Source organism: Falco rusticolus, chromosome 2 (genome assembly GCF_015220075.1).
Source record: "Falco rusticolus isolate bFalRus1 chromosome 2, bFalRus1.pri, whole genome shotgun sequence".
NCBI lineage: Eukaryota > Metazoa > Chordata > Aves > Falconiformes > Falconidae > Falco > Falco rusticolus.
Window position 1 is genome coordinate 57,151,263 of NC_051188.1, and position 24,612 is coordinate 57,175,874.

Below are 24,612 nucleotides of genomic sequence, written 5' to 3' on the forward strand. Positions count from 1 at the left end.
AAAATTCAACTTCCCAGGGCAGCACATCCCAATTTTAAGACTCCTTCCACTAGAGCAACCAAACAGCTGTGGAAACTAAGCCACCACCTTCATTCAAGTCTCAGCTCTGCTCCACTTCTTTGGATAGCTAATTATCTCACTTCAATTTAACTGACATCCTAAATTTAACTTGACATTAATTTTTTGTTATTCTCTAATAGAAGAGAAAGTCACCTTAATCTGCAGGAAGCGAATTAAGTTGTGGAAAAGCACAAATACCCTTCTTTTACAACTAGTATTTTTAACAAGCCACAACTTCAGGCACAGGTTGCTTACCCTTCAGACCTAACATAAGATGTTAAGATCCCTTTCTCTTCCCCTCCTCACTGCTTTCTCACCTGCCTAAGATACTGTTTTTTTCAGCTTGCTGCAAATCATGAAATTGAGTCTGACCAAGAGTTTGCCCATCACATCCACAATGCAAGCATATTCCTATGTAAGTGGACCAAAAGAAATAATAAAATTAACTATTAGTCAAGAAAATAGTGATTTATATTTCTTTTTCTCTAGGAAATTCAAGTTTAATGCATTTAGTTTTTAAGCAGTCTCTAATACATAGACACTGAAGTCTAGAAAACTCTATAAAGCTTCTTTAAGAGTTAAGAATGAAACTAGCAGTTTAATCAAATTTACAAAAACAGATCTTCCTGTGTAAATCAAGGTAGACAATAGTTCAAGAACATTTAGTTACACTTTGCTTTTATTTTGCACCAGCCCCTTTTGTTTTCAGAAAACGGAAGTACAGAACAGCTCAGACTAAATTATACCATTATTTGAGGATGCAGCTGCCAAACAGGAATTTGTTTCATTGAAACGGGCGGCAATTATACTTAACTGCAACCAGAAATGCACAAGGCACTTAGAAACACTCACGCTAATAAAGACTTTAAAATATTATACACTTTAAATAGTATTTCTTCTGGTTAATTAAGCAAAGGATTTTAAACTGCAACATTGTTTTATCCTGGTCAGGTACTTCTTTTGAATGCATCTGAATTACTGTAATTCAATATAAATTATTTTCTTTCCCCATCACTCTCCCTATTCTTCTCAAAACATGATGAGGGACAAAACCAAAGCCAACATTTTTATAACATCAGTTTAAAGATATGGAATGATTAACGTAATTTCTAGTTTATATTTCATCAACACACATGTACTATTAGAGGAGGTTCATTTAACAACAGAAGTGTGAAGCAGTAGCTCTGAAGCTATATCCTGCATGAAATAGACCTTAATTGCTAAATTGATGTGTATTTCTAACATTCATTTTCTGCTGAGGACTTAGTGATTATCTCAATAATTTAACTGACAAAAAAAGAAATATTTAGGAAAAAAAACCCCAAACTAACCCCCCCAAAACTATGAGGTACTGCTTACTCAGGCACCACACAGTCAAAAGAGGTAAGTTACTTTAATAAAGAAATACACTAAAAATTTCTACCTATAACTTACGATTCAACAAGCAAAAGATGAAAAACAGGACTTTAAGACATGCTGAAAAGTTATCACTTTGTTATAGGACCTGTAGTCTTAAACCACTTAACTGCAATAAAAAAAAAAAGAAGATGACACTACTCAATTTGTTATTTCAGGCTGTTACCTGAATAAGGATCAACAGAGAATCCAGGGAAACAATGCACATACAAAAAGAATGTCATGGTACACAAGTTATTCGACTGCATTTCCAACATGGCTCCCAAAATTGCAGGAAAATACTAGCTAAATAGATACCTATCTGCAAAATAACTCAGGTTATTATGGAAACAATGCATTTCATCTTTGTACAAACACAGTGGCTTGAAGGGCTTCCCATGGTACTTTTAACAATAGTTCTTTTCATATTACTTCCAACAGCCAAATCGTTGGCTCTCTTCTTGCATCATATACCCTTAAGGAACTACCTGTGCAATTACAAAATTACATGGGTGAAAAAGTTAATATTCCCAGCATACCTCAGTGAGTCACCCAGCAAATTTGCTGCCCAAAAGACATCTTCTCCACATACACCTTCCTATCCCTTCAAATCACTTTTCACTCCAAGAACTTGTTTCCTAATGCACAATACCACACAATGAGTAAGTGATAGCAAGGGAACAGGCAGCATATGAGAATTTCTTCTGAATGTTGATGGAAGAAAGGATGAATACCCAGTCTCACAGTAAGAACAAGCTAAAACCTGAGTAGTTTGGTTTAATGGCACTTCTTTTGCTCCAAGTCCCACTCAGAATCTGCGCCAAGGTCACTGAACCCTATTGAGTGGCCACTATCAGCATTCACTAAATCTACCAGATATAATTACAGCCATCAACCTTGCTCTGTTAGCTGTTCTAGGGAAAGAACTGTTGCTTAACCTGTAGCAGCTAGGGGGAGGGGGAGGAGGAAGGAATAATCTTGATATAGGTTTGCATGTCCTGCAAATGTGAAAACAGAAGGATTTGACAACATCATTTACAAAAACCTTACACCTGTTCTCTACTCCTTTGTGGCTCTTTAAATTGCCTGGCAACTCACAGCATCTCTTAAGAAATAATTCTCAAAACTGAGAAGGACAACTGGAGGGGTTTTGACGCTTTGTTTTGCTGGGGGGGTTGGGGTTGGTTTTGTTGTTTTATTTGTTGGTTAGGTTTTGGTATGGGTTGGATTTTTAAGTCAGTAGCTCATATGAAAATATGGACCCACTTTAGCAGAGTGACGAGCACCATTAATTAAAAGCTGGTACTTCTTGCTCTTGTCTGTATTAGTAAGAGATATTCTAGCACTGCCCTCCCACACCTGGCAGCCTGCCTTGCAGCTGTATTAAAGGCATAACATTTTACATGTCAGTGGAAGATTCAGTGTTGCAAGTATACATATCTTAGTAGTGCTGAGTTTCCAACAGACATGTACTTGCCCTGGAAGAATACACTCACAACTTCAAGAGAAAGGCTCAGCCAGCTGATAGCAGATGGAATACAGCATGCATTTCACCTGGTGACTCCCTGCCATACACACTGCATTTGGATGAAAAAGTGACAAGAAAATCAGTTAGGAAGACTCATTCCTCCTACGGCTAATACTGCAAACGTGTAACTTGCAGTCCCACCAATAGGAAGTCGATTATTGCAAGGGGAAAGAGAAAGGGGAAAGAGAAAAAAGATAAAACATAAGACATAGATACGAGTGTGCTACATAATTTTTTGTGTTGACAACAATATAACTAAAATACTCCCATTTCACTGACTTCCCTTGGTAAAGCAAGAATTAAGCCTATTCTGGAATAGGCAGAACCACAATCCCTCTTTGGAGAGGTATCTCTTTGTATCAAAATGAACTGTACAAATCTCACATTTTGCATTACAGTTAAAATTACTCTCCAAACATTATTTTTAGGAAGAGAGTCAAGTAGCTTGGACAGGACAAAAATGCCAAGATACCAGGAGGTGTCTATTATAAGTAGGTTACATTGATGAAAAAAGGAAACACCAATGTACAGGTTTGTATTACTACTCAAGAAGCTGGAATAAAAAAAATGGATTTACCTGTTTTAGTGGCAACATAAAGTTAAAGGATTCTCCCAGTCAGTGCCTCCGCTGGATCCACAATAATTTTGTACAATGCATTTTTTTAAAAGCCCTTTTACTTCATGGAATAAGGATTTGGCTGAAGTTGTTAACACCAACATGGCATATCTCATTAATACTCCTCAGCTAGACATTACTAACTGTCAGATAAGATACAGTACCTTAGTCTGGACACTCTTACTCTGTGACAAATACCAATTAAAGTGTAAAACCACAGCAGAGCTAAGCATATTATAGATTAACTTAAGATTTGTCTATGTCACACTTTTGCATACTATTACCTATGAAGTATCAACTTAAAGGGCATTTTCTTGAGTCACTGGTAACTGATTAGTTTCACACCATCTCAGTAGATGTTTTCTACAGAGATGTAGAAAGTAGATCTTTCTGTTTTCAGGGAAAACCTGACTTCCTTATGGTCCCAGGGGAAAGACAAGAAGTCAGCAGAATTTAATCAGGATATGAGACTTTAAGATTAAAACTGCGCTTCTGTTAAAGGATTTAACTATTGTTCTGACATACCTCCTTACAGACAAGACATGTACCAGCAGACTGACTATGAGAACAGTATCAGACCAAACACAGCTTTTTTCCTACTTGGACAGTACCTAACAATTATCAGAAACTAACACGACACTAAACCTAACACAGACACTAAACCAAAGACCAAAAGTGAGTCAAAACTCCAAGTCTGAAAATCTCTACAACTGAAGCAGTTCTGTGCCAAGCACAAGTAGGAGTCTTCCCGCTGTGTAACACCAACCTTAAAAGACTTTTTCCAGGAGTAATTTGCTCCTTGACAAGATTGTCTTCGGGCTGAAGTCCATCTTGGTTTGCCTCTAAACTGCAATACAAACCTGTCTTGGACATCAAACATTGGAGTTCTAAGAAACAAGAAGTTGCAGGAGTCAGCAGTTGACTCTCAAATTTACTTTAATTGCAATTAATTTCATGACAGAATAGTGTACCTGCATCTGTAGATGATTCAAATTAGCATTTCAGGCTGTTTCTAAAGCAGGTGGAAGGAAATATTAATCAGGGAGAAAGAGCAGAGAAGTCCAACTCCTTTTCTGCGTGTTCAACTAAGTCTAGACCAGGGGTCCTCAAACTTTTTAACCAGGGGGCCAGCGCGTGGATGCAGTGGCAGGCAGTCATCTGCGGCTGCTTGGTTTCCCCACCAACACCCGGCGGGGTGGGGGGGTGGGGTGGGGGGTGTGTGCAGGGGAATCTGTAAATACCGGGGGCCAGATTGAGGACCCTGGGGGGCCGTATCTGGCCTGCGGGCTGTCGTTTGAAGACTCCTGGCCTAGACTCTAGTCTTGAAAGCACCACCCATGCAGCCTCTCCACCACAGAAATTGTCTTCCCATTCCTCAAGATCATATAAGGCTTTGATTTTATTTTTTTTTCCTGGTTTGGGGGGTTGGTTTTGGTTGTTAGAGGTTGTTTTGGTTGTTCTTTTTAACTCCAGACATTTTGCTTGCTTTCAAAGCAGTATATCCAGCTCCCACAAGACCCCATTTGCTGATACATTTGAAGTGAACGTGTTTTCTACCAGGATGCACCCTAATGACATATTTTTGGGGCCAGGTATCTTTCTGTACTAGTCCAACCCTATCCTTAGATTTCATCCACAGTCCTAAAGAATTTCTCCTGAAGATACCACATTTAGCCTTATCTTTTGCATGCCAGTGCACTGGGTGCCTACCAACCAATGTCTGATATTCCTCTCATTTGCAACTTTCAAAGAAGTGTATTTCCTGCAGGAACTACACATTTGGTGAATTTGTGCTGCAATTTCCCTTGCTAAGAGGGCAGAAGGATACCTGAGATGGACATTCAAGCATTCTTCCCAAAGGAGTCTAATGAAAGGTCAAAAAACCCCAAAAAAACCTCTACAGAAATCATCAGAAGATTTAGCCAAAACTACAAGCCAGCACATAAGACACATAAAAAAAATAAGGTTTTTATTTACCAAAGCAGTAAGATGAAAGGAGATAAAAGAAGTGCCCTCATTCAAGTGACCCATGAAAAACTATGCAACTGTTAGATGCTGTACTCATACATGTCTGTTTCTTCCTTATTAAGAGGCCTAATGAGGTCTATGCTCCAGTAACTGATGAATAAAAGCCACTTGTACTACAGTTACAAGTTGAAGCAAGTTATGAGAGAGAAGTAACACAGTAAGCCATACAAATTATCCGCACACCATTAGAGAATTGCTGCATAAGCCATTTAAGCACATTTAAAACACACAACTTCCACTTACTCAGCAGAATTACTTCCTTAGAACCCTCTCCTTTATACATTGCTACTTCAAACAAACAAGTTGATATGAATTTGTTAATTCAGACAGCAAGAACAGGCTCTGAATATAAGGCCCTTTAATAAATGAATGTTTTAAGATTTATTTTAAACACATCATATCTTAAATCAATAAAAGCCTTTTTTCAAAAATCATGCACATATAACTTAATACTATTCTGAAAACAAAATATTTGCAACTTGATTGCCTACTGTGGAGTTATTTCCAGAATGACACAGCTCATTACTGTCATTAACCAATCTTTGACCATGCACAGACTTTAGTAGACCTTGAAGATGTCACAGTTTATTAATAGACCACATGACTCATGAAGAGCATAGAAAGAGCAGTCACACAAAAAAACCCTCAGTAACACCTAATCATGATGTTGCTGTCAAGTCAACAGGTGACACAGACTAAGAAACTGCAGCTACTAAAATATAAAGTTAGTGGTTCTGTTTCCAGCAAGTATCTAAATCTATCCTGTTAAAGACTGGACATACACTATTTCAAAATGCCCTGCAGGTCTCTCAAATTGTGTAAACACAAATTAAGTAATAGTTATTCCGTATCAGACATAGTAAATTTAAAGGCTACCTAAAATTATCAGGCCACATCTTGCACATGCTACAGGTACTAAACTACTTTAAGCATGTTTACCAAACTACAAGGTTCGCTGAATGAGAGAAATGGCAGTGCTAAATAGGCCATTAGAAGCAAACTGAGCAGAAAACATTACAAGCATCGAAAAAAGGCAAGTTGCTTTCTGCTTTAGATTTACAGACAAATCTAAAAAAAAAAAAATATGTTAATATTCTTCAGCATACAGTCTGTCTCAGTTGAGACTTTTCCAGCTCCTCCATTGGCATTGCTAGCACACTCACCTATCCTCTCCCTTCTCTCAATACTTCCAAGGGGCTATTAGCAAAACCAACGCTTCTAAAATGTTGTTGGGTTTGTTGTCACTGTTCGTTCTCCCTTGCTTATTTCCCATTTTTGTCTACTATCTGAAACAGCTGTTTAGGCCCTAAACCATACAGTAACATTTCACTCCTAGATCACAAAAAAAAATCAAATTTGAATATAAAAATAAAAGCCATGAAAAAAAACCCTCCTAACTCAACACAGCTGAAATAAGATAGAGTAATATGCTGAGAATGGATTAAAAAAAAAATGATAGGAAAATCAAAACAAACCATGTAGATCATGCGTGTAAGCTAATATTTTGAAACTGTATCCTTCAACTTACTACAAAATTAAGTAAATTAGAATGTTTCCTCAACATTTGCAGAAAATAAATATGCTCTAGGTGGACATTTGGGGGCAACACTTTCAATAATTTTGATGCAACTTTTAATAGCATTTCATATTAGATTTATAATCTTTTACCAAAATATTGATTTTTATCCGTATAGACCTGAAGACCCTAAGAGATCCTGTGCTCTAGCAAGACAATGTGTATGTGAACAGGCTAGAAATGTTCCCAAATATAAAATATAGCATTTTCACTGCAAGTTTGAATGACATCAGATGGATAGAAATAAACTGTACTCCTGAGAAGACATTCTCACCCAGGCTTCATTTTATATCTTTCCTACAAGCAATCAAAAGAACAGGCCTGCTTAAGATAAAATTTTAATTAGATTTAATCAGACTTTAGACATAACCTCCCAAGCTCTGCATTATAGGATAAATAAGAAAAATATATGCTAAATCAACTACTTCAGTCTCCTTGTTTCTTCAAGGAACAGGAGATTTTTCCTTCAGGAGAACTACTTCCTGAGAGTTTTCTGTTCACAGGAAATTTTCACAGATTTTCAACACTGGTTTTGCAAGAGAATCAATACATTCTTAAAGGACTCCCTGAAATTCACTGGTGTTTTGACAACAGCTCTGTATCAGGAGTTGCTTAATCCAAAATAGCTAAATAGATCGGATAGCCGGTACAACCTAAAAGACAGAGGTAAAAGATTGCAGCTGAAATACGTGTTACAACACAAATAGGTGAAGCCTTATACCAATGCTTGCATCTGTTGCAACAGCCACCAAAAATAAAACACAGGGAAGTGATACACTGCCATGCTCTTTTAGTCTTGGCCATACAGCTCCTCTTTAGAGGAGAGGATTCCTGTAGTCTTCATCTCACTGCATGGCTTCTCAGTGAAAAGCAATGGAATTTCTCCTGAAAGCCACCTCTTCAAAGGTTGAAGAGCTGGCCAAATTAGCTCTTACAGCAAAGAGTACAAAAATTATGTAATTTAAGAGTTCTATATGCATACTTAGACCCAAGTTTCATAAAATCACTCATCACTATTGCCAGGACTGCAGTATTCTTTCCCCCTCTTCAGAGAACACTGCTTTCTACTCTTCAGGGGTAAGTTAGTAGCAACTGCTCTCCAGCCTCAGACAGCATCTCAGAAAGCAATAGCCAGCACCAGCTCTGAATATCACAAGCATGACCTTTCAATGAAGTCCCATTTTTGTATTTCGTAAAATTCTGACTTTTGTTATTATGGACTACACTAGCCCAGTACAATAAGTAGGAAGTCATTCTGACCCCTCAGTTCCACACACTTTTCCATACTAACCTTCAGGTATTTATCCCAGGACGAAACTTTTCTCAATCCACTACTTCCAGCTAAACCAAATGAACAAAGCCATACAAGGAAACCCCAAAAAAAGCCAGTATCATTATTTTAAAAAAAAAATAAAATTTTACTTTGAAAAAACCCAAACCAACCCTAAGTGACAGATGTGGAACTTTGGTTCTAAGTGGCAGACTAAGTATATTTGGCGCTTACTTTTGCTAGTTTGCAAACCAGTTCTGTAGGGCTAAATTAAAGATAAATTATTGCTGGAACAATACCACACAAAAACAAAAAAAAAAAAAAAATACAAAAAATTTTCACTGCGACCTCCATGTTACAGTAATCCATACTACATTTTAAAAAAATTAGTTTTTCATTCATTCATCTAACTATATGTAGACCAGTAAATTTAAGGCCAGTAAAGGTGTTAGGTCTCAAATTCAGTGGAGTATAAAGTTATTGAAAGTAATAATTGTCCAGAGTTTAACAGATGTCTAATAACCATCTCTACAAGGCTAACTTAAAAATGGCTAACAGTGTAAAAAGGCTTCTAATACTTAGAGGAAGCCATTTTATTTTTAATATCAAACCATAGTAAGAGTTTTAAAAATGCAATACTATCATGAAGGGTAATGTACATACTGTAAGTCAATTTAAGCATCTAAAGACAGTTCAGATCATTCTGTATTTTCTCCTGGAAGCTTATGTGTATGTATCCATGCACATAAACATACATATAAGGGCATGTGTGCACATATATACACACATTCAGATACATATGTACACACACTCACACACACCCTTTTTTTCTTATATTTGAGTTCAGCAAGAAAGGACCTGAACAGCATAAAGGCAACAAAGCTCTGAAATTTCTAAAGGCTTTCCATAACTGCAGTTGCGGTGTCGGTATGCCAGCAGGCACTACAAGCTTGTCAAAATCCGTTCGGTTATTTCCGTGTACCACACCTCTCTTATTCTAACTATCTAGCCAGTGACAAAGCAATTAACAAGTAACCCCAAATTATTTTAAATAAATATTTAAAGCCTTAACTAGCCTAATTACGAAGCAAGCAGTGCACATCAGCTATTGCAATTCCACCCCCTCAAGCCTAAATGCAATACATCTGACGCACAAATGCGTCACTAACCTGGGGGGTACAAAGACAGTCTCACTTTAAAGCCTGTGTTCTTTGCATCAGGCAACACCTAAAAAAGCCTTTAAGAGCAAAGCAGGTTCACAAAACAGTTATGACTCCCTTTAATGATTTTTTTTTTTTCTTCTAGAATGCTCCTTTATCCCTTTCAGTAAGTTAAACAGATACAGAATAATTACAAGGGGGGGGAGTAAGGAAAAAATGTACTCAAATCCATCTGCAAAAAATAAACCTTAAATCCTGGGTTACTGTTTTCGCAACAATGCATTCCTTAGTTTTTCCAAATAACATAATCATCTGTTGTTCTTCAATTGAAGTGCCAAATTCATTCCAAGAGTATGTTTAGAAAGATCTAACAGCAGACAATATTCTACAACAATCCTGTTTATGAAGTGAAAATTCTTCAGAGCTATCAATACAAATCTAATGATATAATGAATATGAATCCTAAGCTTTAACATTAAAGCTGCATGCACACATGTATTACATGTCACATACATGCACTAACATCCTACAATATCAAGACAAGGTATATTCATGTCTGTACATGGTAGATGTTAAATAAACATGCTATCCTGGGTTTAGTTTAGCTTTCAATTAGCAGATAGAATTATTAATGAAACAAGTTTATATTTACCAGGGATGAATGAATCAATATTCCTGAATCTTCATTTGGTGAGCTGAATGCTGTGTATTCAAGGGCATTGTTTTCCCCTTGCTGTTTGCAAATATAACCACAGTTTCTCTCAAAAACTGTACGAATACCTTTAAACAGAACCACACTTGTAGTGCAACCCATTCCAAATCTGTTGAATTTTGCATTTCTAGCAGCCCTGATTGCATTTGCAGAATGTCTTCTTCCTTTGCTCGACTCGAGTAATTTTCCTGTGCTTTGCAAAAATATTTCTTTGTACAATCTTCATTATGTCCGACATTTAGTATGTTCTTCGACTAGATCCCATCAGCTACTGAAATGTAATCCTATTTGCTTAAGCCAAGCACTGCCAAAAATCCAGCCGCAAAAGACAAAAATCAGAGGGTGATGAAAAGCAAACGATACCTCAACTGTAGAAGATAGGAGGCTTTCAGCATGGGCTATACTCTGCAATGGAGATGAAAAGATATTCCAGAGGGTCATGGAAAGAGCTCCTATACTTCAGAGATCCTCAGAATATAATCAAAGACGAAAGGAAACTGCAAAGATACTGCTGCAGTTTCTGCTGCCAGCCACAAAGAATCCATCTGCTGCAAGAAAGCACTCTCCCAGAATGCTTAGCACAGAGTTCGAACTGGCAAACATTTCTTTGCTTGACCTATATGTGCTTTTTAGTGTTTAAAACAAAAAACTTCAAAATAAAAAATGCAAAATCTAAGGGGAAAATTCTTAAAATCACTGCTGCTATGGGAAAAAAACCCCAGCATGTTACATAAACCTACTTCTATCAAATCTGTGTTATCAGTGTGCTGTTATCAGTTCAGGCAAACCACATGGGAGCTGAAGGCAGCTTTTACTTTTTCCTTCCTTCCTTGCACACAAAGTGATCAGTCAATTCTCACCTGCCAGAAACTGACCTTATCTAGTCCTTGATTGCAAATGGTCAATAGTCATTAAAAAAAAAAAACAGCAACTGACTATCTAGCTACAGATCAACATCTACATCTAAAACAAAAATACAGAATTATTTTTAAAATACATACATTTCTTGGGTTTATAGTGAATCACACATGTATTGATTGTATTTATCACTACAGGATTCTACTTAACATACTGTACTGGTATCTGTTGTACAGGTATGTAAATAACACTGAGAAGAAGCATTAAAATTTTTAAACTACTTTTGAAGGCAAGGAATTTGCAAAAAATAACTGTTTCAATCCACACCGTAACAGTATCAATCACCCTGTCAGAGACTGCTGGTTAGTTCTATATTTCTGATAAACTGAAAGCACTGAGATGTATTTACTTACTTACTTACCAAATTGTAAAACTGGATGAAAGAGTGAACTTACAAACCCAAAATTGTTGCAATGGAGTTTGAACAAGCTAAATTAAAAGGACTTAAGTGAACTATGAAGGGAAGGAACAAACAGATTAATGATGTCAGCTACAGATTTGCCCCCATGCAAATTAACTTATCTCAAGGAAATACTTGCATGCTATAATGAGACATTCAGAATAAATATTCATTAGCGTTTTTCACTAATATCTGGCTAGTTAACACATCCCAGTATGCTTCTCATTACATTCTAACCTAAATACACCATAACAACATGCAGGCACATTGATTACAAAGAAAAAAAAAAAAAAAATCAATATTTGACAGTGATCCAAGTAGTTCCTGCCAGTCTCACATTCTCAAAGGAAGCAGTTAGCACATTCCACATATTTTAAGAAAAACAAATTGTGTTAGGGCAGTTCTGTTAATAAGGAATAGCTTTTTGTGGGGGGAGAATAAAGAAAGCAACGGTGAAGAACTGGCCATAAATTCTACTATGAAGTGCAAAGATACTTCATACATAACCACGAACCTTGCACAGCAAGGTCTGTACCACCTTCTGCCTCTCTACCTATCCTACCCTCTTTGAAAAGGGGCAGCAGGTCAGTGAGGCAAATACTCTGCGACACTCACTAAGGCTGGATAAAGAAATCTTTGCAAATGCACAAGGGAAAAACAGTCATGGCAATTACCACGGAAGGCATTCCCAAAAAATACATTCAAGTTAACTATTTCTAGTGCAGAAGCCCATTTCACTCCCAGCTGGAATGTAGGATGATAGAGACCTGACAAACTCCAGGTTCCAAATGTGACATCAAAAGTTAAGTGATCATGAAACGAAAGCACCACTTAGAGGGTTTTCCATGGCATTTCAGAGACTTCATAATAGGAAATGTTTCTAGAAAAAAAACAAACAACAAAGTAGCTTATGCCTTATGAGAATATTTGAGAATATTCCTATGCCTTATAATACGAGAATATGAGAAAAATAAGTCAGTTTACAACAAATTATTACGCACTAGACAGTTCCTTCAAATGCCTATAAAATTACAAGACTTTTAAAGCACTAAGTAGGATGTGGAGAAACAGGAAGACAAAAAGATTTCATTTGGAAAGACAAACATATGACAGAATCGTAGACTAAGTCAGGCTGGAAGTAACCCTGCGAGGTGTCCCAATTCAAAACCAATTAAGAGCAAATTTAATTCTGATTACATCTTGAATAAATTTAGCATCATGTTTCTATGATATTTTAGACATCGCAACTGAAACTGACTTGGATTAACACAGTGGTAACAATGACATAAAAAGCATTCCAAATAGAGCTTGAATGGGAGATAAATATGGGGACACAAGGGATGGGAGGACAGGGAGGAGGAGCTTGACCAGATGCAAAATTATTAACATGACCAGTAATCAGAATAGTAAGCAATGTAAAGCAGTCTGCCAACAAGCAGACTTTTTCCTAAGACATAAGTTTGGTGCAAAGTGGAAGCTACCAGCTTCACTAAGATTTCTGCAATTGTAACAAGCAACCACATTGCACAAGCAGTGAACATCCAGACAGAAATGTGACATAATACAATATTATCCATTACACTATTATAACTCAAAGTGAAATTGGAGGCTGGAAAAATTCCTGTGAAGGTCTGACAGAGCTTCCTCTACCAATTGAAGAGAGCCAAAAGACACGCTAAGGTAAGTAAAAATCTTAAACCAATAGTAACAGGCCAACAACAAAAAGCAGAACAAAAAAAAAAAAAAACCAACATATGAACAAGCCCAGAGTGTACATCATATGAGCAACAAGCTAGATATTACAAACTGCCTTTAGCTGTTATAGCCTAGGTTATAAAAAGGTCTTCTTCCATAAAAAAAAAAAAAAAAAAAAGAGTGGAAGGGAGGAAAGGAAGGCTGTAAAAAGGAAACATCACTAAAAAGCCAGTCTTCTCTTGGTTTGTGAAAAAGGGTCTGCACTAGAAAGCATGCAGACTTAGGAAGAGCTATTCTAGTTAGTATATATTCCAAATGTTACATCTCTAAGCCAAAATGCCTGTTTATACAGGGAGCAACACACTCCTCCCTGCTATATAATATATTGAATCTGTACTGACTGAACTAAAAGATTCCCAAAGACAAAAAGGTTAATTAGTAATCTTAGCTCCATGTTGTTCACAATCATGTATTTTTCAAACACGCTCCCTTGGACAAGTAATAAAGAAGAAGCTCTAGTTCCTCTCCAGAAAATTGCTGTGAACTGTTTAATAGTACAGTTATACAACTAAGGGTCTAACCCCACCAGTCCTCTTCTGATTACAATAAAGCCTAATAATCACTTTTTACTTGGGAACTGGAGGACTTAAATCAACACGTTAAGCAACCCTTTGAAAACCAAATTAATTCCATCTGACACTGGTTAACATTTACTAAAGTAGAAGTCCTTAGGGAATCATTACCTCCATTGACTTAAAATCTTCAGGGGATCCTACAAAATACTCATTAACAAAATGAGAACTTAGAGGCACCTAGACAGAAATTGGATAGTTAGGAGAATACAGATCAAACTAGGGAGACCTTTCAATTCAATGTGTTACTACAAAACAACATGGACATTGTGTCTTCAGACATGCCATCACTAAAGCAAAACAGTTCATAAACACAGGCCTGTATCTGCAAGAGAACATACTTCAGGCAGGATTCAAGCATCTAAATCCTAACATAAGAGCCACAAAAACATCCTTAATCTCTTAAAACATTAGAAGAAGGTACTTACATTTTCACCTACAAAGTTGTCCTTGATATTTAACATGTCCAACCTGAGGCCATCTTGACAGGAATGAACATCTGGTTCCCTAGAGATCTTAACACAACCTGACTGAATTCAGCTTTTCACAAAACATGACAGCATTTGTAGGTGGAGCACTGCCTTCCATCTGGCAGCTGCTTGTGGCTCAGAATGCTAGAGATGCGGGCCTAAAGCCTCCTCAGCCCAAAGAGATTAAAACCAACATCACTTATCACTCTTCGGAGTGCCTTAACAACCTGATGATAGTATATCAAAGCTAACATATTCACTTCTGCCTGATAAAGCCATGCTGCACAGAAGAACTGAAATCCCATAGACCTGCAAGAGGGAAAAGGAAGTGTATATGCAACAGTTCACACTTACTAAAACAGTAGAGAACAGGAAGAAAATTCAGGTGCTGGTTCCTGTTGCAAGGACCATTTCTGCAATGATTGCTTCATGCAAAGTTCATAGAAAAGCTCTGTCACGTGGTTCTCTTAAAGAACTCATGTTTCTTCAGAAAGGAGAGTTGTGCTAAAAGCTGCTTTGTGGCCACAACAGTCAGTCTTACTCTGTCTTAAGAGTAAAACTTTTCAGCACCTGATTTGTCAAAACTAGTGCAGAGTGTCTGTTTGGATATGGATTAATCTTTGCAAGCCTCATATCCACTTTCCAGAACAGCAAGGAGGAGGATACAGGGAACTACAGACTGGTCACGTTCACTCCAATATCCAGGAAAAGTATGATGCAAACCCTCCTGGAAGCCACTTCCTGATGTCTAAAGATTAAGAGTGTAGTTCCAAGTAAACAACATGGATTTACCAAGGACAAAGTATGCCTGACCAATCTGTTTACCTTCTGTGATGAGATGGTTAGCTCTATGGACAAGGAGGCAGCAACAGACACTGAATAAAGTTAGTCAAACAAGGCTTCTGACAGTCTCCCATAGCATCCTTGTAGCCAAATTAGGCAAATGTGGTCTGAATGAGTAAATAAGGATGACAGCCTGTTGGACAGCAAGTTGAACATACTGAGCATGCTTCTCAGTACAAGAAAGATACTGACACATTGGACTGAGTCCAATGGAGGGCCATCATCATAGTTTAGGGGCTGCAGCATATGATACATGAGAAAGCGATCTTGGATAGTTTAGCCTTAAGTGAAGGCTAAAGGAAGATCTTAGTGCTGTCTGCAACTATCTAATGGGAAGGCAGACAGAGGGTAGAGCCAGGCTCTTGAAGGTACAGTCACAGGACAAGAGGCAGACACAGAATATTCCATCTGCATAAAAGGATTTGGGTTTATTTTTTTAAACCATAAGGACTGTCAGCTTCTAGGGTTAAAGTATTTCCATCTTTGTGGATATTAAAACCAGACTGAGCAACTTGCTCTAACCAGATCTGTTCTGAGCAGGGGATTGTACTAGGCAGCTCCCAGAGATTTTCCTTTCAATGTGTACGTTTACGTGATTCTGTGGCATTACACACACTGGGTAGACACGCATTAACCACAGAGACAGAGAAAAACTCCAAGAGAATTCCACCATTCCGAAGAAAGCCAGTATGATTACTCCAGGAGGTAGTCTTGAGAATAGCATGCTTGGATTCTTTTGCAATTCTACTGAGAATCTGCACATTCAGCAAAGCCCTATGCAGAGATTAGCATCCAACAAACAAAAAAAAATATTGTGACTTTAGAAATACTAAGTATACCACCAGGCTGAAGACCAGAGACAGTTTATCATTCATATGAGATACTCCTAACGTCAAAGATCACCTAAAATGTAAAACCTAATGCTTACAAATATCGGAGCAAGTTTTAGTTCTGTCCTATCTAGCCAAGGAAGCTGTCATAGCTGGCTAATATCACAAGTTTATTATAACTGACAAACAAGGGAATGTTTGTGTCTATTCTGCCTCTAAATGTATAGAAGAAGTGGGAAGGAGGCATAAATGATGCAACCCAAGAAATCCTATTCCAAATCTTGCATACACTGTATTATGTATGAGCTGATGGAGAGATGCACATAATTTTAAAACCCTGCTAGTTACAAAATGCTAAATATCACAGCTAATAGTTTTCGGTCACATAGTTGAGAGCTGTAGAAAGTTCAGTCTTCTCACAAGTCCATTCTTACATGAGTAGCAACACATTTTCATCCATAGATGAGCACTGGGAGCTGCCAGTAAAGCATGTGCCTTAAATTCCAACTTAACTCCAAGTATACCTTGAGAATAGACATACCAAGAATAACCTAGAGACCTTCAGGATGTTGTCCAAGTCAATCTGAACTGAACAAACGGACATTTATTGCTAAGCATGAGACACAAAACACTTAGCCCTTTTAACTGTTTTACATTTCAAGCCATAACATCAGATTTCTGGTATTGAAATATGCTCACAGGACTCCATCTAGCGGTCACATAACTTTCAGCTTTCTGAAGTTGAAGTGATTATTGTGGGCTCTTAAATAACCGCTAAGATAACCACAACAGAGTATTTTTTTATTAGAGAGCTACAGAACAAGTTGCTGATTATAGGATATTATTTTCAGAAACACTGATGAAACCATGCCAGAATAAATAATGGTCAACAGTACATCAGACTAGAAAAAAAAAGAAGTTGAAACCCAGCTTTTGAACAACTTTACTGTGTTCAGGGAAGAGCAGCAGAAACTTCCGGGCTCGTACAACCTTTTATACTTTTAATCCCTCTTTGAAAGTTATTCAGATTCAGGTCTTTCTCCTTTCTTTTGTTCCCAGCTCAGTCAGGAACAAGTTCCAGCTTCCCCTCCAGCAGATCATTAGCTGCCAAAATATTATGCCGGAAGTATTGTCCCCTGAACTTTACCAGCAAGACTGTACACAGAAGGATTATTAGTTTTTTTTCGTATTAGAAACCTCGGATTTCATGCAAGGAAAATCTTACTGGATCGTGCTGTATGGTCTGGCTAGGAAGAAACTAATATACAACATTACTGAGCAATCTAAGGCCATATACAACACCAGGCAAATAACTTTGAGGTGGTAACAAGCCTGGCAAGCAAAAATCCCAAGACAATTTCTGGAGGAAAGGAGAACAACATCCTTCAAATAATTAGTGTGTCATCTCTTCATTAATCCAAATGCTCTTTTTAAACTCAATGACATTCGAGGTTCAACATGAACTTATAATCCTTCTTGGACTAGCAAACAGTAAGAGCAAAGCCTCCTTGAACATTCCTTAAAGGCAAACATACTACTATGATTTTCAGCTAAACCACTCAGATGACATTACATTGCACAAGTATTAGTGCCAGTGCAAGTGGATGCAAATATGCCTGGCAGAAAGAGGTCTGAAATACCATTTGTCATCATCACTGTAGTGCAGCAAGTAAAGAATGGGCTAGGTGAGGTGCCTTTCAATCTTGTTTTTACAAAGCTTCAGTTCTGTATTATTCTACTGCCTGGGTGTGGTCACTTACAACCATGCCTACAAATGAGCCTACAGAGCCATCAAGTGAAGTGCAAGCAGATACTCTGTCAGTACCAGCGCCCTGCTGAAGAACAGTACTTCTGAAACCAAAGGATATAAAGACCATCACACAACATTACGGAACAAAAGCACAAAACAGCATGGGCAATGTGATCAAACTGGAAAATGGATGACTACCTTTCCATCACCTTAAAACCAAAGCCTCTTTCCCATACGTTAATATCCATAGTGCTAGACAGAATTTCCATTAGACTTTTTTACTCGATCCATTTGACATTTTCACAAACCTATTAAAATGAGATGGAGAGCTAGCTTACTAGCCATTGCCTCTTCCTACTGAAAACACCCAGTTCTTTCTGTAGAACTTTATTATTCTTATTCATGTTTCAGTACTTCTTTCAGCATATGAAGGGCAGCTATGTGCCTTGGGTAATCAATAAGATAGCAAGATCATGTATCCTAATGTCAAAATACAAACATCCAAGGGCAGTGGAGGCTCTGAACTTGCAAGCTGAAACTAAATTAAATGTCTGCTCTGGTACACTGAACTCCAGACTCCTGAAATCAACTACATTTCACTTATGATAACACAAAAATTGCAATGTATTACATCCTGCACTGATGTAACCAGATATTTAAATGCTTTCTCTACTTAAAATTATACAAGCATTATCCATGCTGGGCATAATGGGCAGTCACTCTTTGTTGAGGGATTAATTTTATAGTAGTAAAAATATAAACCCCTGTCTTATCTCTAAATTCACGAGATAACTCCTTCCCACCCATAGAGTACCTGAAAGTACTAAAAGCAGCTTAGTCTGTACCTCAAATTTCAAAATCTAGATCAGTATCTGTCAACATGCCATCTCCTATTAAGTCAATAGCTACACCTGAGTATCAAAAAGCAACCAGAAGTACACAAAGCAGCAGCTAAAAATTCTTTATTTACACTGATGGACCTATATTACGCACTTCCCTGTATTCTAGCAGACCTAGATAAGCATTACTCCTCCTCAGCTTTGTTGTTACTAAACTTAAGTCTTCACTTTTTTTTTTCCTCTCTTTTTTTTTTTTTTTTTCATTATTGCAGGAGCAGGGGGTAGGGTTGGTTTTCTTGTTTGGGGGCGGGGGCGGTGTGGGGGGGAGTTGTGTTTTAAAATGGTTTTGTTGCTTAGTTAATTTTATGTGAGGTCACTTGATATCCCCACTGCATTAATTGTTTCTTAGAAGAAACTTCAAAAGGGACTGTTTTATGTCAACTTGTAGGGATATAACATTGATTATGCACAAATTATTCATCCCTGAAAATTTCAAACAAGTTTAGAAGAGTAAGGCATCATGTTCAAAATTGTCACAAGTGAATGGTTTTGTTGATTTAGTGTCCCACATTTATTAATTTCTAGTATTCTTTCCCAGAATCATCACTAGAAGAAACTTTGCAAGAGTGCTACAGAAGCAGGTAGAAGAAAAAAAAAAAGCCATTCTAAACCATGTTTCCTGATTTGCTCAGAATTACAAAGTTGACATTTCTCCCAGAATTACTGGCATTGACAATATTGTGCAGAACAAGGTCTACTTTAAATGTAACCTTTCCACAGAACTGCTGCGAATCAGATTTTTCAAACAATGTTCTGCCTCAACTGACTTATTTCTTCCTCCTCATTGTCTCAAGATAGAACAATGATCCAGAATTTTCATGTTCTTTTTAGACACAACAATTCCAAGAACTGAATAACAAATTTCCTTCTTAAACTACCTGATATCCTTTCCTTCAGCTGGTGAGCAGAAAGAAATTCTAGCTGGTCCTCTAATGGAAACAGGCCTTTTTATTCAGAGAGGGTCCCAAATAAAAGCTCAGCCTGGGCCCAGAGGCTTAAAACTAGAATTACAGATAAGGCTGTGATTTACACTGACACCAACAAGTACTCCAGTCTGAACCAGCTTGCAACTTCCTTGCCTCCTCAGCACACAGAGCTCAGATTACTCCATTCTTAAAAGCAAACTAACACCTTAGAATCATAGAATGGTTTGGATTGGGAGGGACTTTAAAGATCACCTAGTTCCAACGCCCTGCCATGGGCAGGGACACCTTCCACTAGACCAGGGTGCTCAAAGCCCCATCCAACCATGAGGATGGGGCATCCACAACTTCTCCAGGCAACCTGTTCCAGTGCCTCACCACCCTCACAGTAAAGAATCTCTTCCTAACATCTAACCTAAATCTACCCTCTGTCAGTTTCAAGCCATTCGCCCTTGCCCTATCACTACAAGCCCTTGTAAAAAGTCCCTCTCCAGCTTTCCTGTAGGCCCCCTTTAGGTACTAGAAGGCTGCTATAGGATCTCCCCAGCACCTTCTCTTCTCCAGGCTGAACAACCCCAACTGTCTCAGCCTGCCTTCATAGCAGAGGTGTTCCAGCCCCTGACCATCTTCGTGGCCCTCCTCTAGACTCACTCCAACAGGTCCACGTCCTTCTTGTGTTGGGGCCCCCAGATCTGAATGCAGTACTCCAGGTGGGGTCTGAAAAGAGCAGAGCAGAGGGGAGAGAATTGCCTTCCTCGGCCTGCTGACACCTTACAGAACAAATACACAGAAGAGTCCAGTTCCAGGCTCCTCTGCACAAGAGAGCCATGGACATACTGGAAAGTCCAGCAATGGGCCACAAAGATGATGAAAGGGCTGGAGCATCCCTCCTGCGAGGAGAGGCTGAGGGAGCTGGGACTGTTCAGCCTGGAGAAGAGAGGGCTCAGGGGGTTCTCATCAACGTACATAAATACCTGCAGGGAGGGTGCAAAGAGGACAGAGCCAGGCTCTGCTCAGTGGTGCCCAGTGACAGGACCAGTGGCAATGGGCCCAAACTGAAACACGGGAGGTTCCCTCTGAACATCAGGAAATAATTTGTCACTGTGAGGGTGACCAGGTTGCCCAAGGCGGTGGCAGAGTCTCCATCCTTGGCAATACTCAAAAGCCACCTGGACACAGCCCTGGGCAAACAGCTCTAGGCAGCCCAGCTTGAGCACAGGGTTGGACCAAATGACCTCCAGAAGTCCCTTCCAACACCAACAAATCCTGTGATTGTGTGAGAGAACCACAGCACCCCTTGGCACCACATCCCTTGGAAAGATCTTTCCTGATGCTTTTTTATTATTATTCCGGATACTCACCAGCAGCCCCAAGGCAACACCACTACCTTAAACAGAGCACTACTCCCAGAATGGAGTAGTTAGTTTCACCAGTTTGACATGCTAGATCCAGACAGAGTTTTCAACAAAGGCTCCTGATTTCTTCTTTCCCTTCTCATTTTTCCTCACTTGAACTGCCTGAGTCTCCAAACCATGCAGCAACCTCTGGACACAGCAGGAGAATGCAGAAGACAGTATCTGGATTCCCCATTCCTCCTCTCATATCTGATTCATTTGGCACATATGAGGAGTTGACAAACTGTTCCAGCAGACACAGTAATTTGTCTTTACACCAAAAAGAGTCCTACCTCCCACCCCTGCAGTCAGATTAAGATTTTTATTTTCTTAATGTTTCTGCAGCAAAACTGCTATTTTTCTCAACTGGTCACAATAAGAGTTTCACAGAAGACAACCTCACCTACAGAGGTTGGATTCCTCTTGCCAAACTTCTGCTCCATAACAGTTTTTCTTCATAAAAATCCCTTCAGAGATTCTGCTGAAGTTTCTAAGACTTTAGACAACCTAGTAAGCATTTTCCCAAGGCAGAGTCCATTGTACCAGTGAAATTCTGGCCCTTATTTGGGACAAGAAATCTTGTCCATAACATTAACCAGGTTGGGTTTTAAGGCCTGTTAATTTATTGGGGTTTTAATATTACAGAAAGTCTCCATTTTGAGATAATATATGCTCACTTTCATTCTCATGCAAAAAAAAACATTTAAGGACCCTTACAGAAGAATATTTTTTTAAAAAAATCCCATAGCTTTCTCATGATGTGATACCTCCTACTAATTCATAGATTATTAAATTTAAGATATGCCTGTGGAATAAGGCAGAATGTAAGCCTCCTTTCATAAACCTATCTATCTTCTAAATTAAGGTCTAAAATAAGTTACACTGTCAGAATTATTGGAGTACCTTCTCATCTTTAGACATAAATTATTTCAAAAATATTTCAATGAGAAAGCCATTGTGTAACACATGGACTACTTGTGCAACTTTATGCCTTCTCTGCCTTGCATTATTAATGCTTTTCATGGACACAGACAATGTATGGGGGGTGAGGGAAAATGAATTTGCCTTTACCCTCTTCCAGATGAAGGAATTTTGCCTTCAGTATCTAAATCAAGTGAAGTACTTGACATCATTCAACCTCAAAATTAAAAATAAGCACTAGCTAAAGAAGGAAGTTTTATGTAAATTTTTAGTATATAATATTTTTTCAGGTGAATGTATTAGTAAGTTCTTCAATCGCCATCAGGAATTTCAGGTCTAAGAGCTTCCTGGACACCAGCACCAAAGACGTTACACCTTTTCTTTATCTCCATAAAGAGCCACTGGTAACAAATCACCTCTAACAGTTACAGAAATTATTTAATAAAAGCAAGATAGACAATAACATTTCTCAGGAGAACAAAAACAAGGTCCTGAACTCCCCTCATTGGCTTCAATGACTTACCAGTAATTTTTCTTTACTATTTTTAAAGCAAGCATGCATGAATTTGGCAGAATCTTAAAGCTACCTCAAAAATACACATATATGTTTTATATTTTTATCATATATACATATATTTGTCATACTTATATTACTATATATGTATTATATACATAAATAAACCGCCAAATTCACAAATTTTTGAGCTTGCATATACATGCATATATATCTGATGGCTATCTAATCTCAGGCACCATATATGGTTAAAAGTAACACGTACATCTACACCTATGCAACAGAAAAAACAGTTGACATTAAAGGTCTAGTTTTCAAAATGCGTAATTACAAACCCTTTTGAAACATTTGCCTAGCAACACGATGCAGCATAACCAAATGACGTCAAGTGGGATATACAGTTTTAAGTTTATCGTGCAAGACCTTCAATACGGGAAAAAAATAGTGTCATGAAATTCCCAAGTTTAAATTCAGGCGTAATGAGTTCTACTTCCATGAATATACAAATACGTGATCCTGACTGTGTATTAAAGGGCATGAGGAGAAGGACAGGAAAGAGAAGGTATGCTGTGGTATTCCATGCTGCATGAGAGTTGCTGCCACCATAGACTGAAAACCCAGTACAGCATCACCCTACATCTGACATTTGCTGTATTAGGAACAACTACTTTTAAAGCACTTACTCTTCTGTTTCAAACGTAAGTATCCTGATCTAGCAGGACAGAAAAAGTTCAGGAAAATTATAAAGAAATAAGGTGCAGCTAACAAGAATGCTCTAATGCTGTTGAATGGTTAAATATATTTCTGTTAACACAGAAATTCATCTGTCTATATTTTTCCCCTCAAATTCCCTTTCTGAACAAGAAGCTTACCTACATTTAAAATTCAAATACATTTAATGGTATTTACTAACAGAAACTTCAGTACTATAGTCCAGCCTCTGAACCTTCACAACCACAGAAATGCCTATCACACCCACTTAGTCTTCTTAGCAGTATCAGGGTTGAAGAAATAGTTTTCTTACTAGTATTTTGTATCCAAAGAGATTTTTACATGCCCTTTGCTAAAATAAAATTAGCACCTTTATCAAAAAGATCATATTGTGTGTCAAATTTTATCTCCTTTAGGAAAGGTAAGCAGTACATGCCCTAAACTAAAATAACTTCAGGACTGAGTATCAGGTTTTTTCCCCTCAGGTAAAGATTAAGTTCAACAGTTCAGAGAGCAACTCCATAAGCATTACCATTCACACAGAGTTCTTCCAAGATGAGATGTGTTAGGATGATGCTCATTGTCAGCAATGAGACTTTAATGAGCCCTTTTCCTTTAAAATCCTGTCAGTTTCCACCTGCTTTCACTCATCCATTCATAACAATTTGCTTCTTCCAAATTCCTTACATATACAACTTCACGTTCCATATACAGAAAGCTCAAGCTTTGTCCATGTTCCCAGCTCTTCTGTACCTATCAGCTCTAAAAGATCCCAGTCCTCCCTCATCTCTTCAGCATTATGTACCACTTCTGAATTCCTACTTCCCTAAAGCAAGCCATCAACTATCTCTTTCTACACAAACACTGCAACTGAAATCTCAGAATTAATGAGGTTCCAAATACTCCATTCATTGTACACAGAAAAGCCGCTTTGCAGAAAAGCATACAAGCCCTCTGTGCACAGGGCACATGAAAGGATAGACAAATCAGAAAGGAAAATACCAAACCAAAATGAATACTACATAATCCTCCCAGTAACTGTATTCTTGGGAAAACCCTATGTTAAAAACATTGTAATAATATAGCAAAGTGCACCGAGCTATCTTTTTTTATGCAGTTGAGATTCACAGAAAGCAGAGATCAGGACTGGAAAGACAAAGTTGACATTATGCCCCAAAATCAAGACTAAGTCTTCTTTAAAAAAAGAAAGAACACTAGTGATTTCAAGATCAAAGACTTCTTAGGAGATCCAAGCACTGCCTTTATGATATACCGATTTCGCTCCACATCTGAAATAATGAAATTCTGCAAGAGCTTTAGAACTCAAGATCTCTACCAGGTACCTGAAGTTAACATATAAAGCCCAA

General features: G+C 38.0%; 1 protein-coding gene across 14 annotated transcripts in view; it reads right to left on the minus strand.

Moving 5' to 3' along the window:
• Positions 1 to 24,612, minus strand: part of DOCK9 (dedicator of cytokinesis 9) — a 129,026-nt gene that overhangs the window by 99,986 nt on the left and 4,428 nt on the right. For 4 of the 14 annotated variants that reach the window (XM_037376677.1, XM_037376675.1, XM_037376671.1 and 1 more), the window contains exon 1: positions 10,286 to 10,874. The exons of 4 other annotated variants lie outside the window; for them this stretch is intronic. In XM_037376677.1, the coding sequence (XP_037232574.1) occupies positions 10,286 to 10,447 (162 nt within the window). In that variant the 5' untranslated portion in view covers positions 10,448 to 10,874. Of the gene's footprint in view, positions 1 to 10,285; positions 10,876 to 24,612 lie in introns of those variants that run through there. 6 more of the 14 variants (XM_037376686.1, XM_037376683.1, XM_037376679.1 and 3 more) reach the window with 4 other exon arrangements.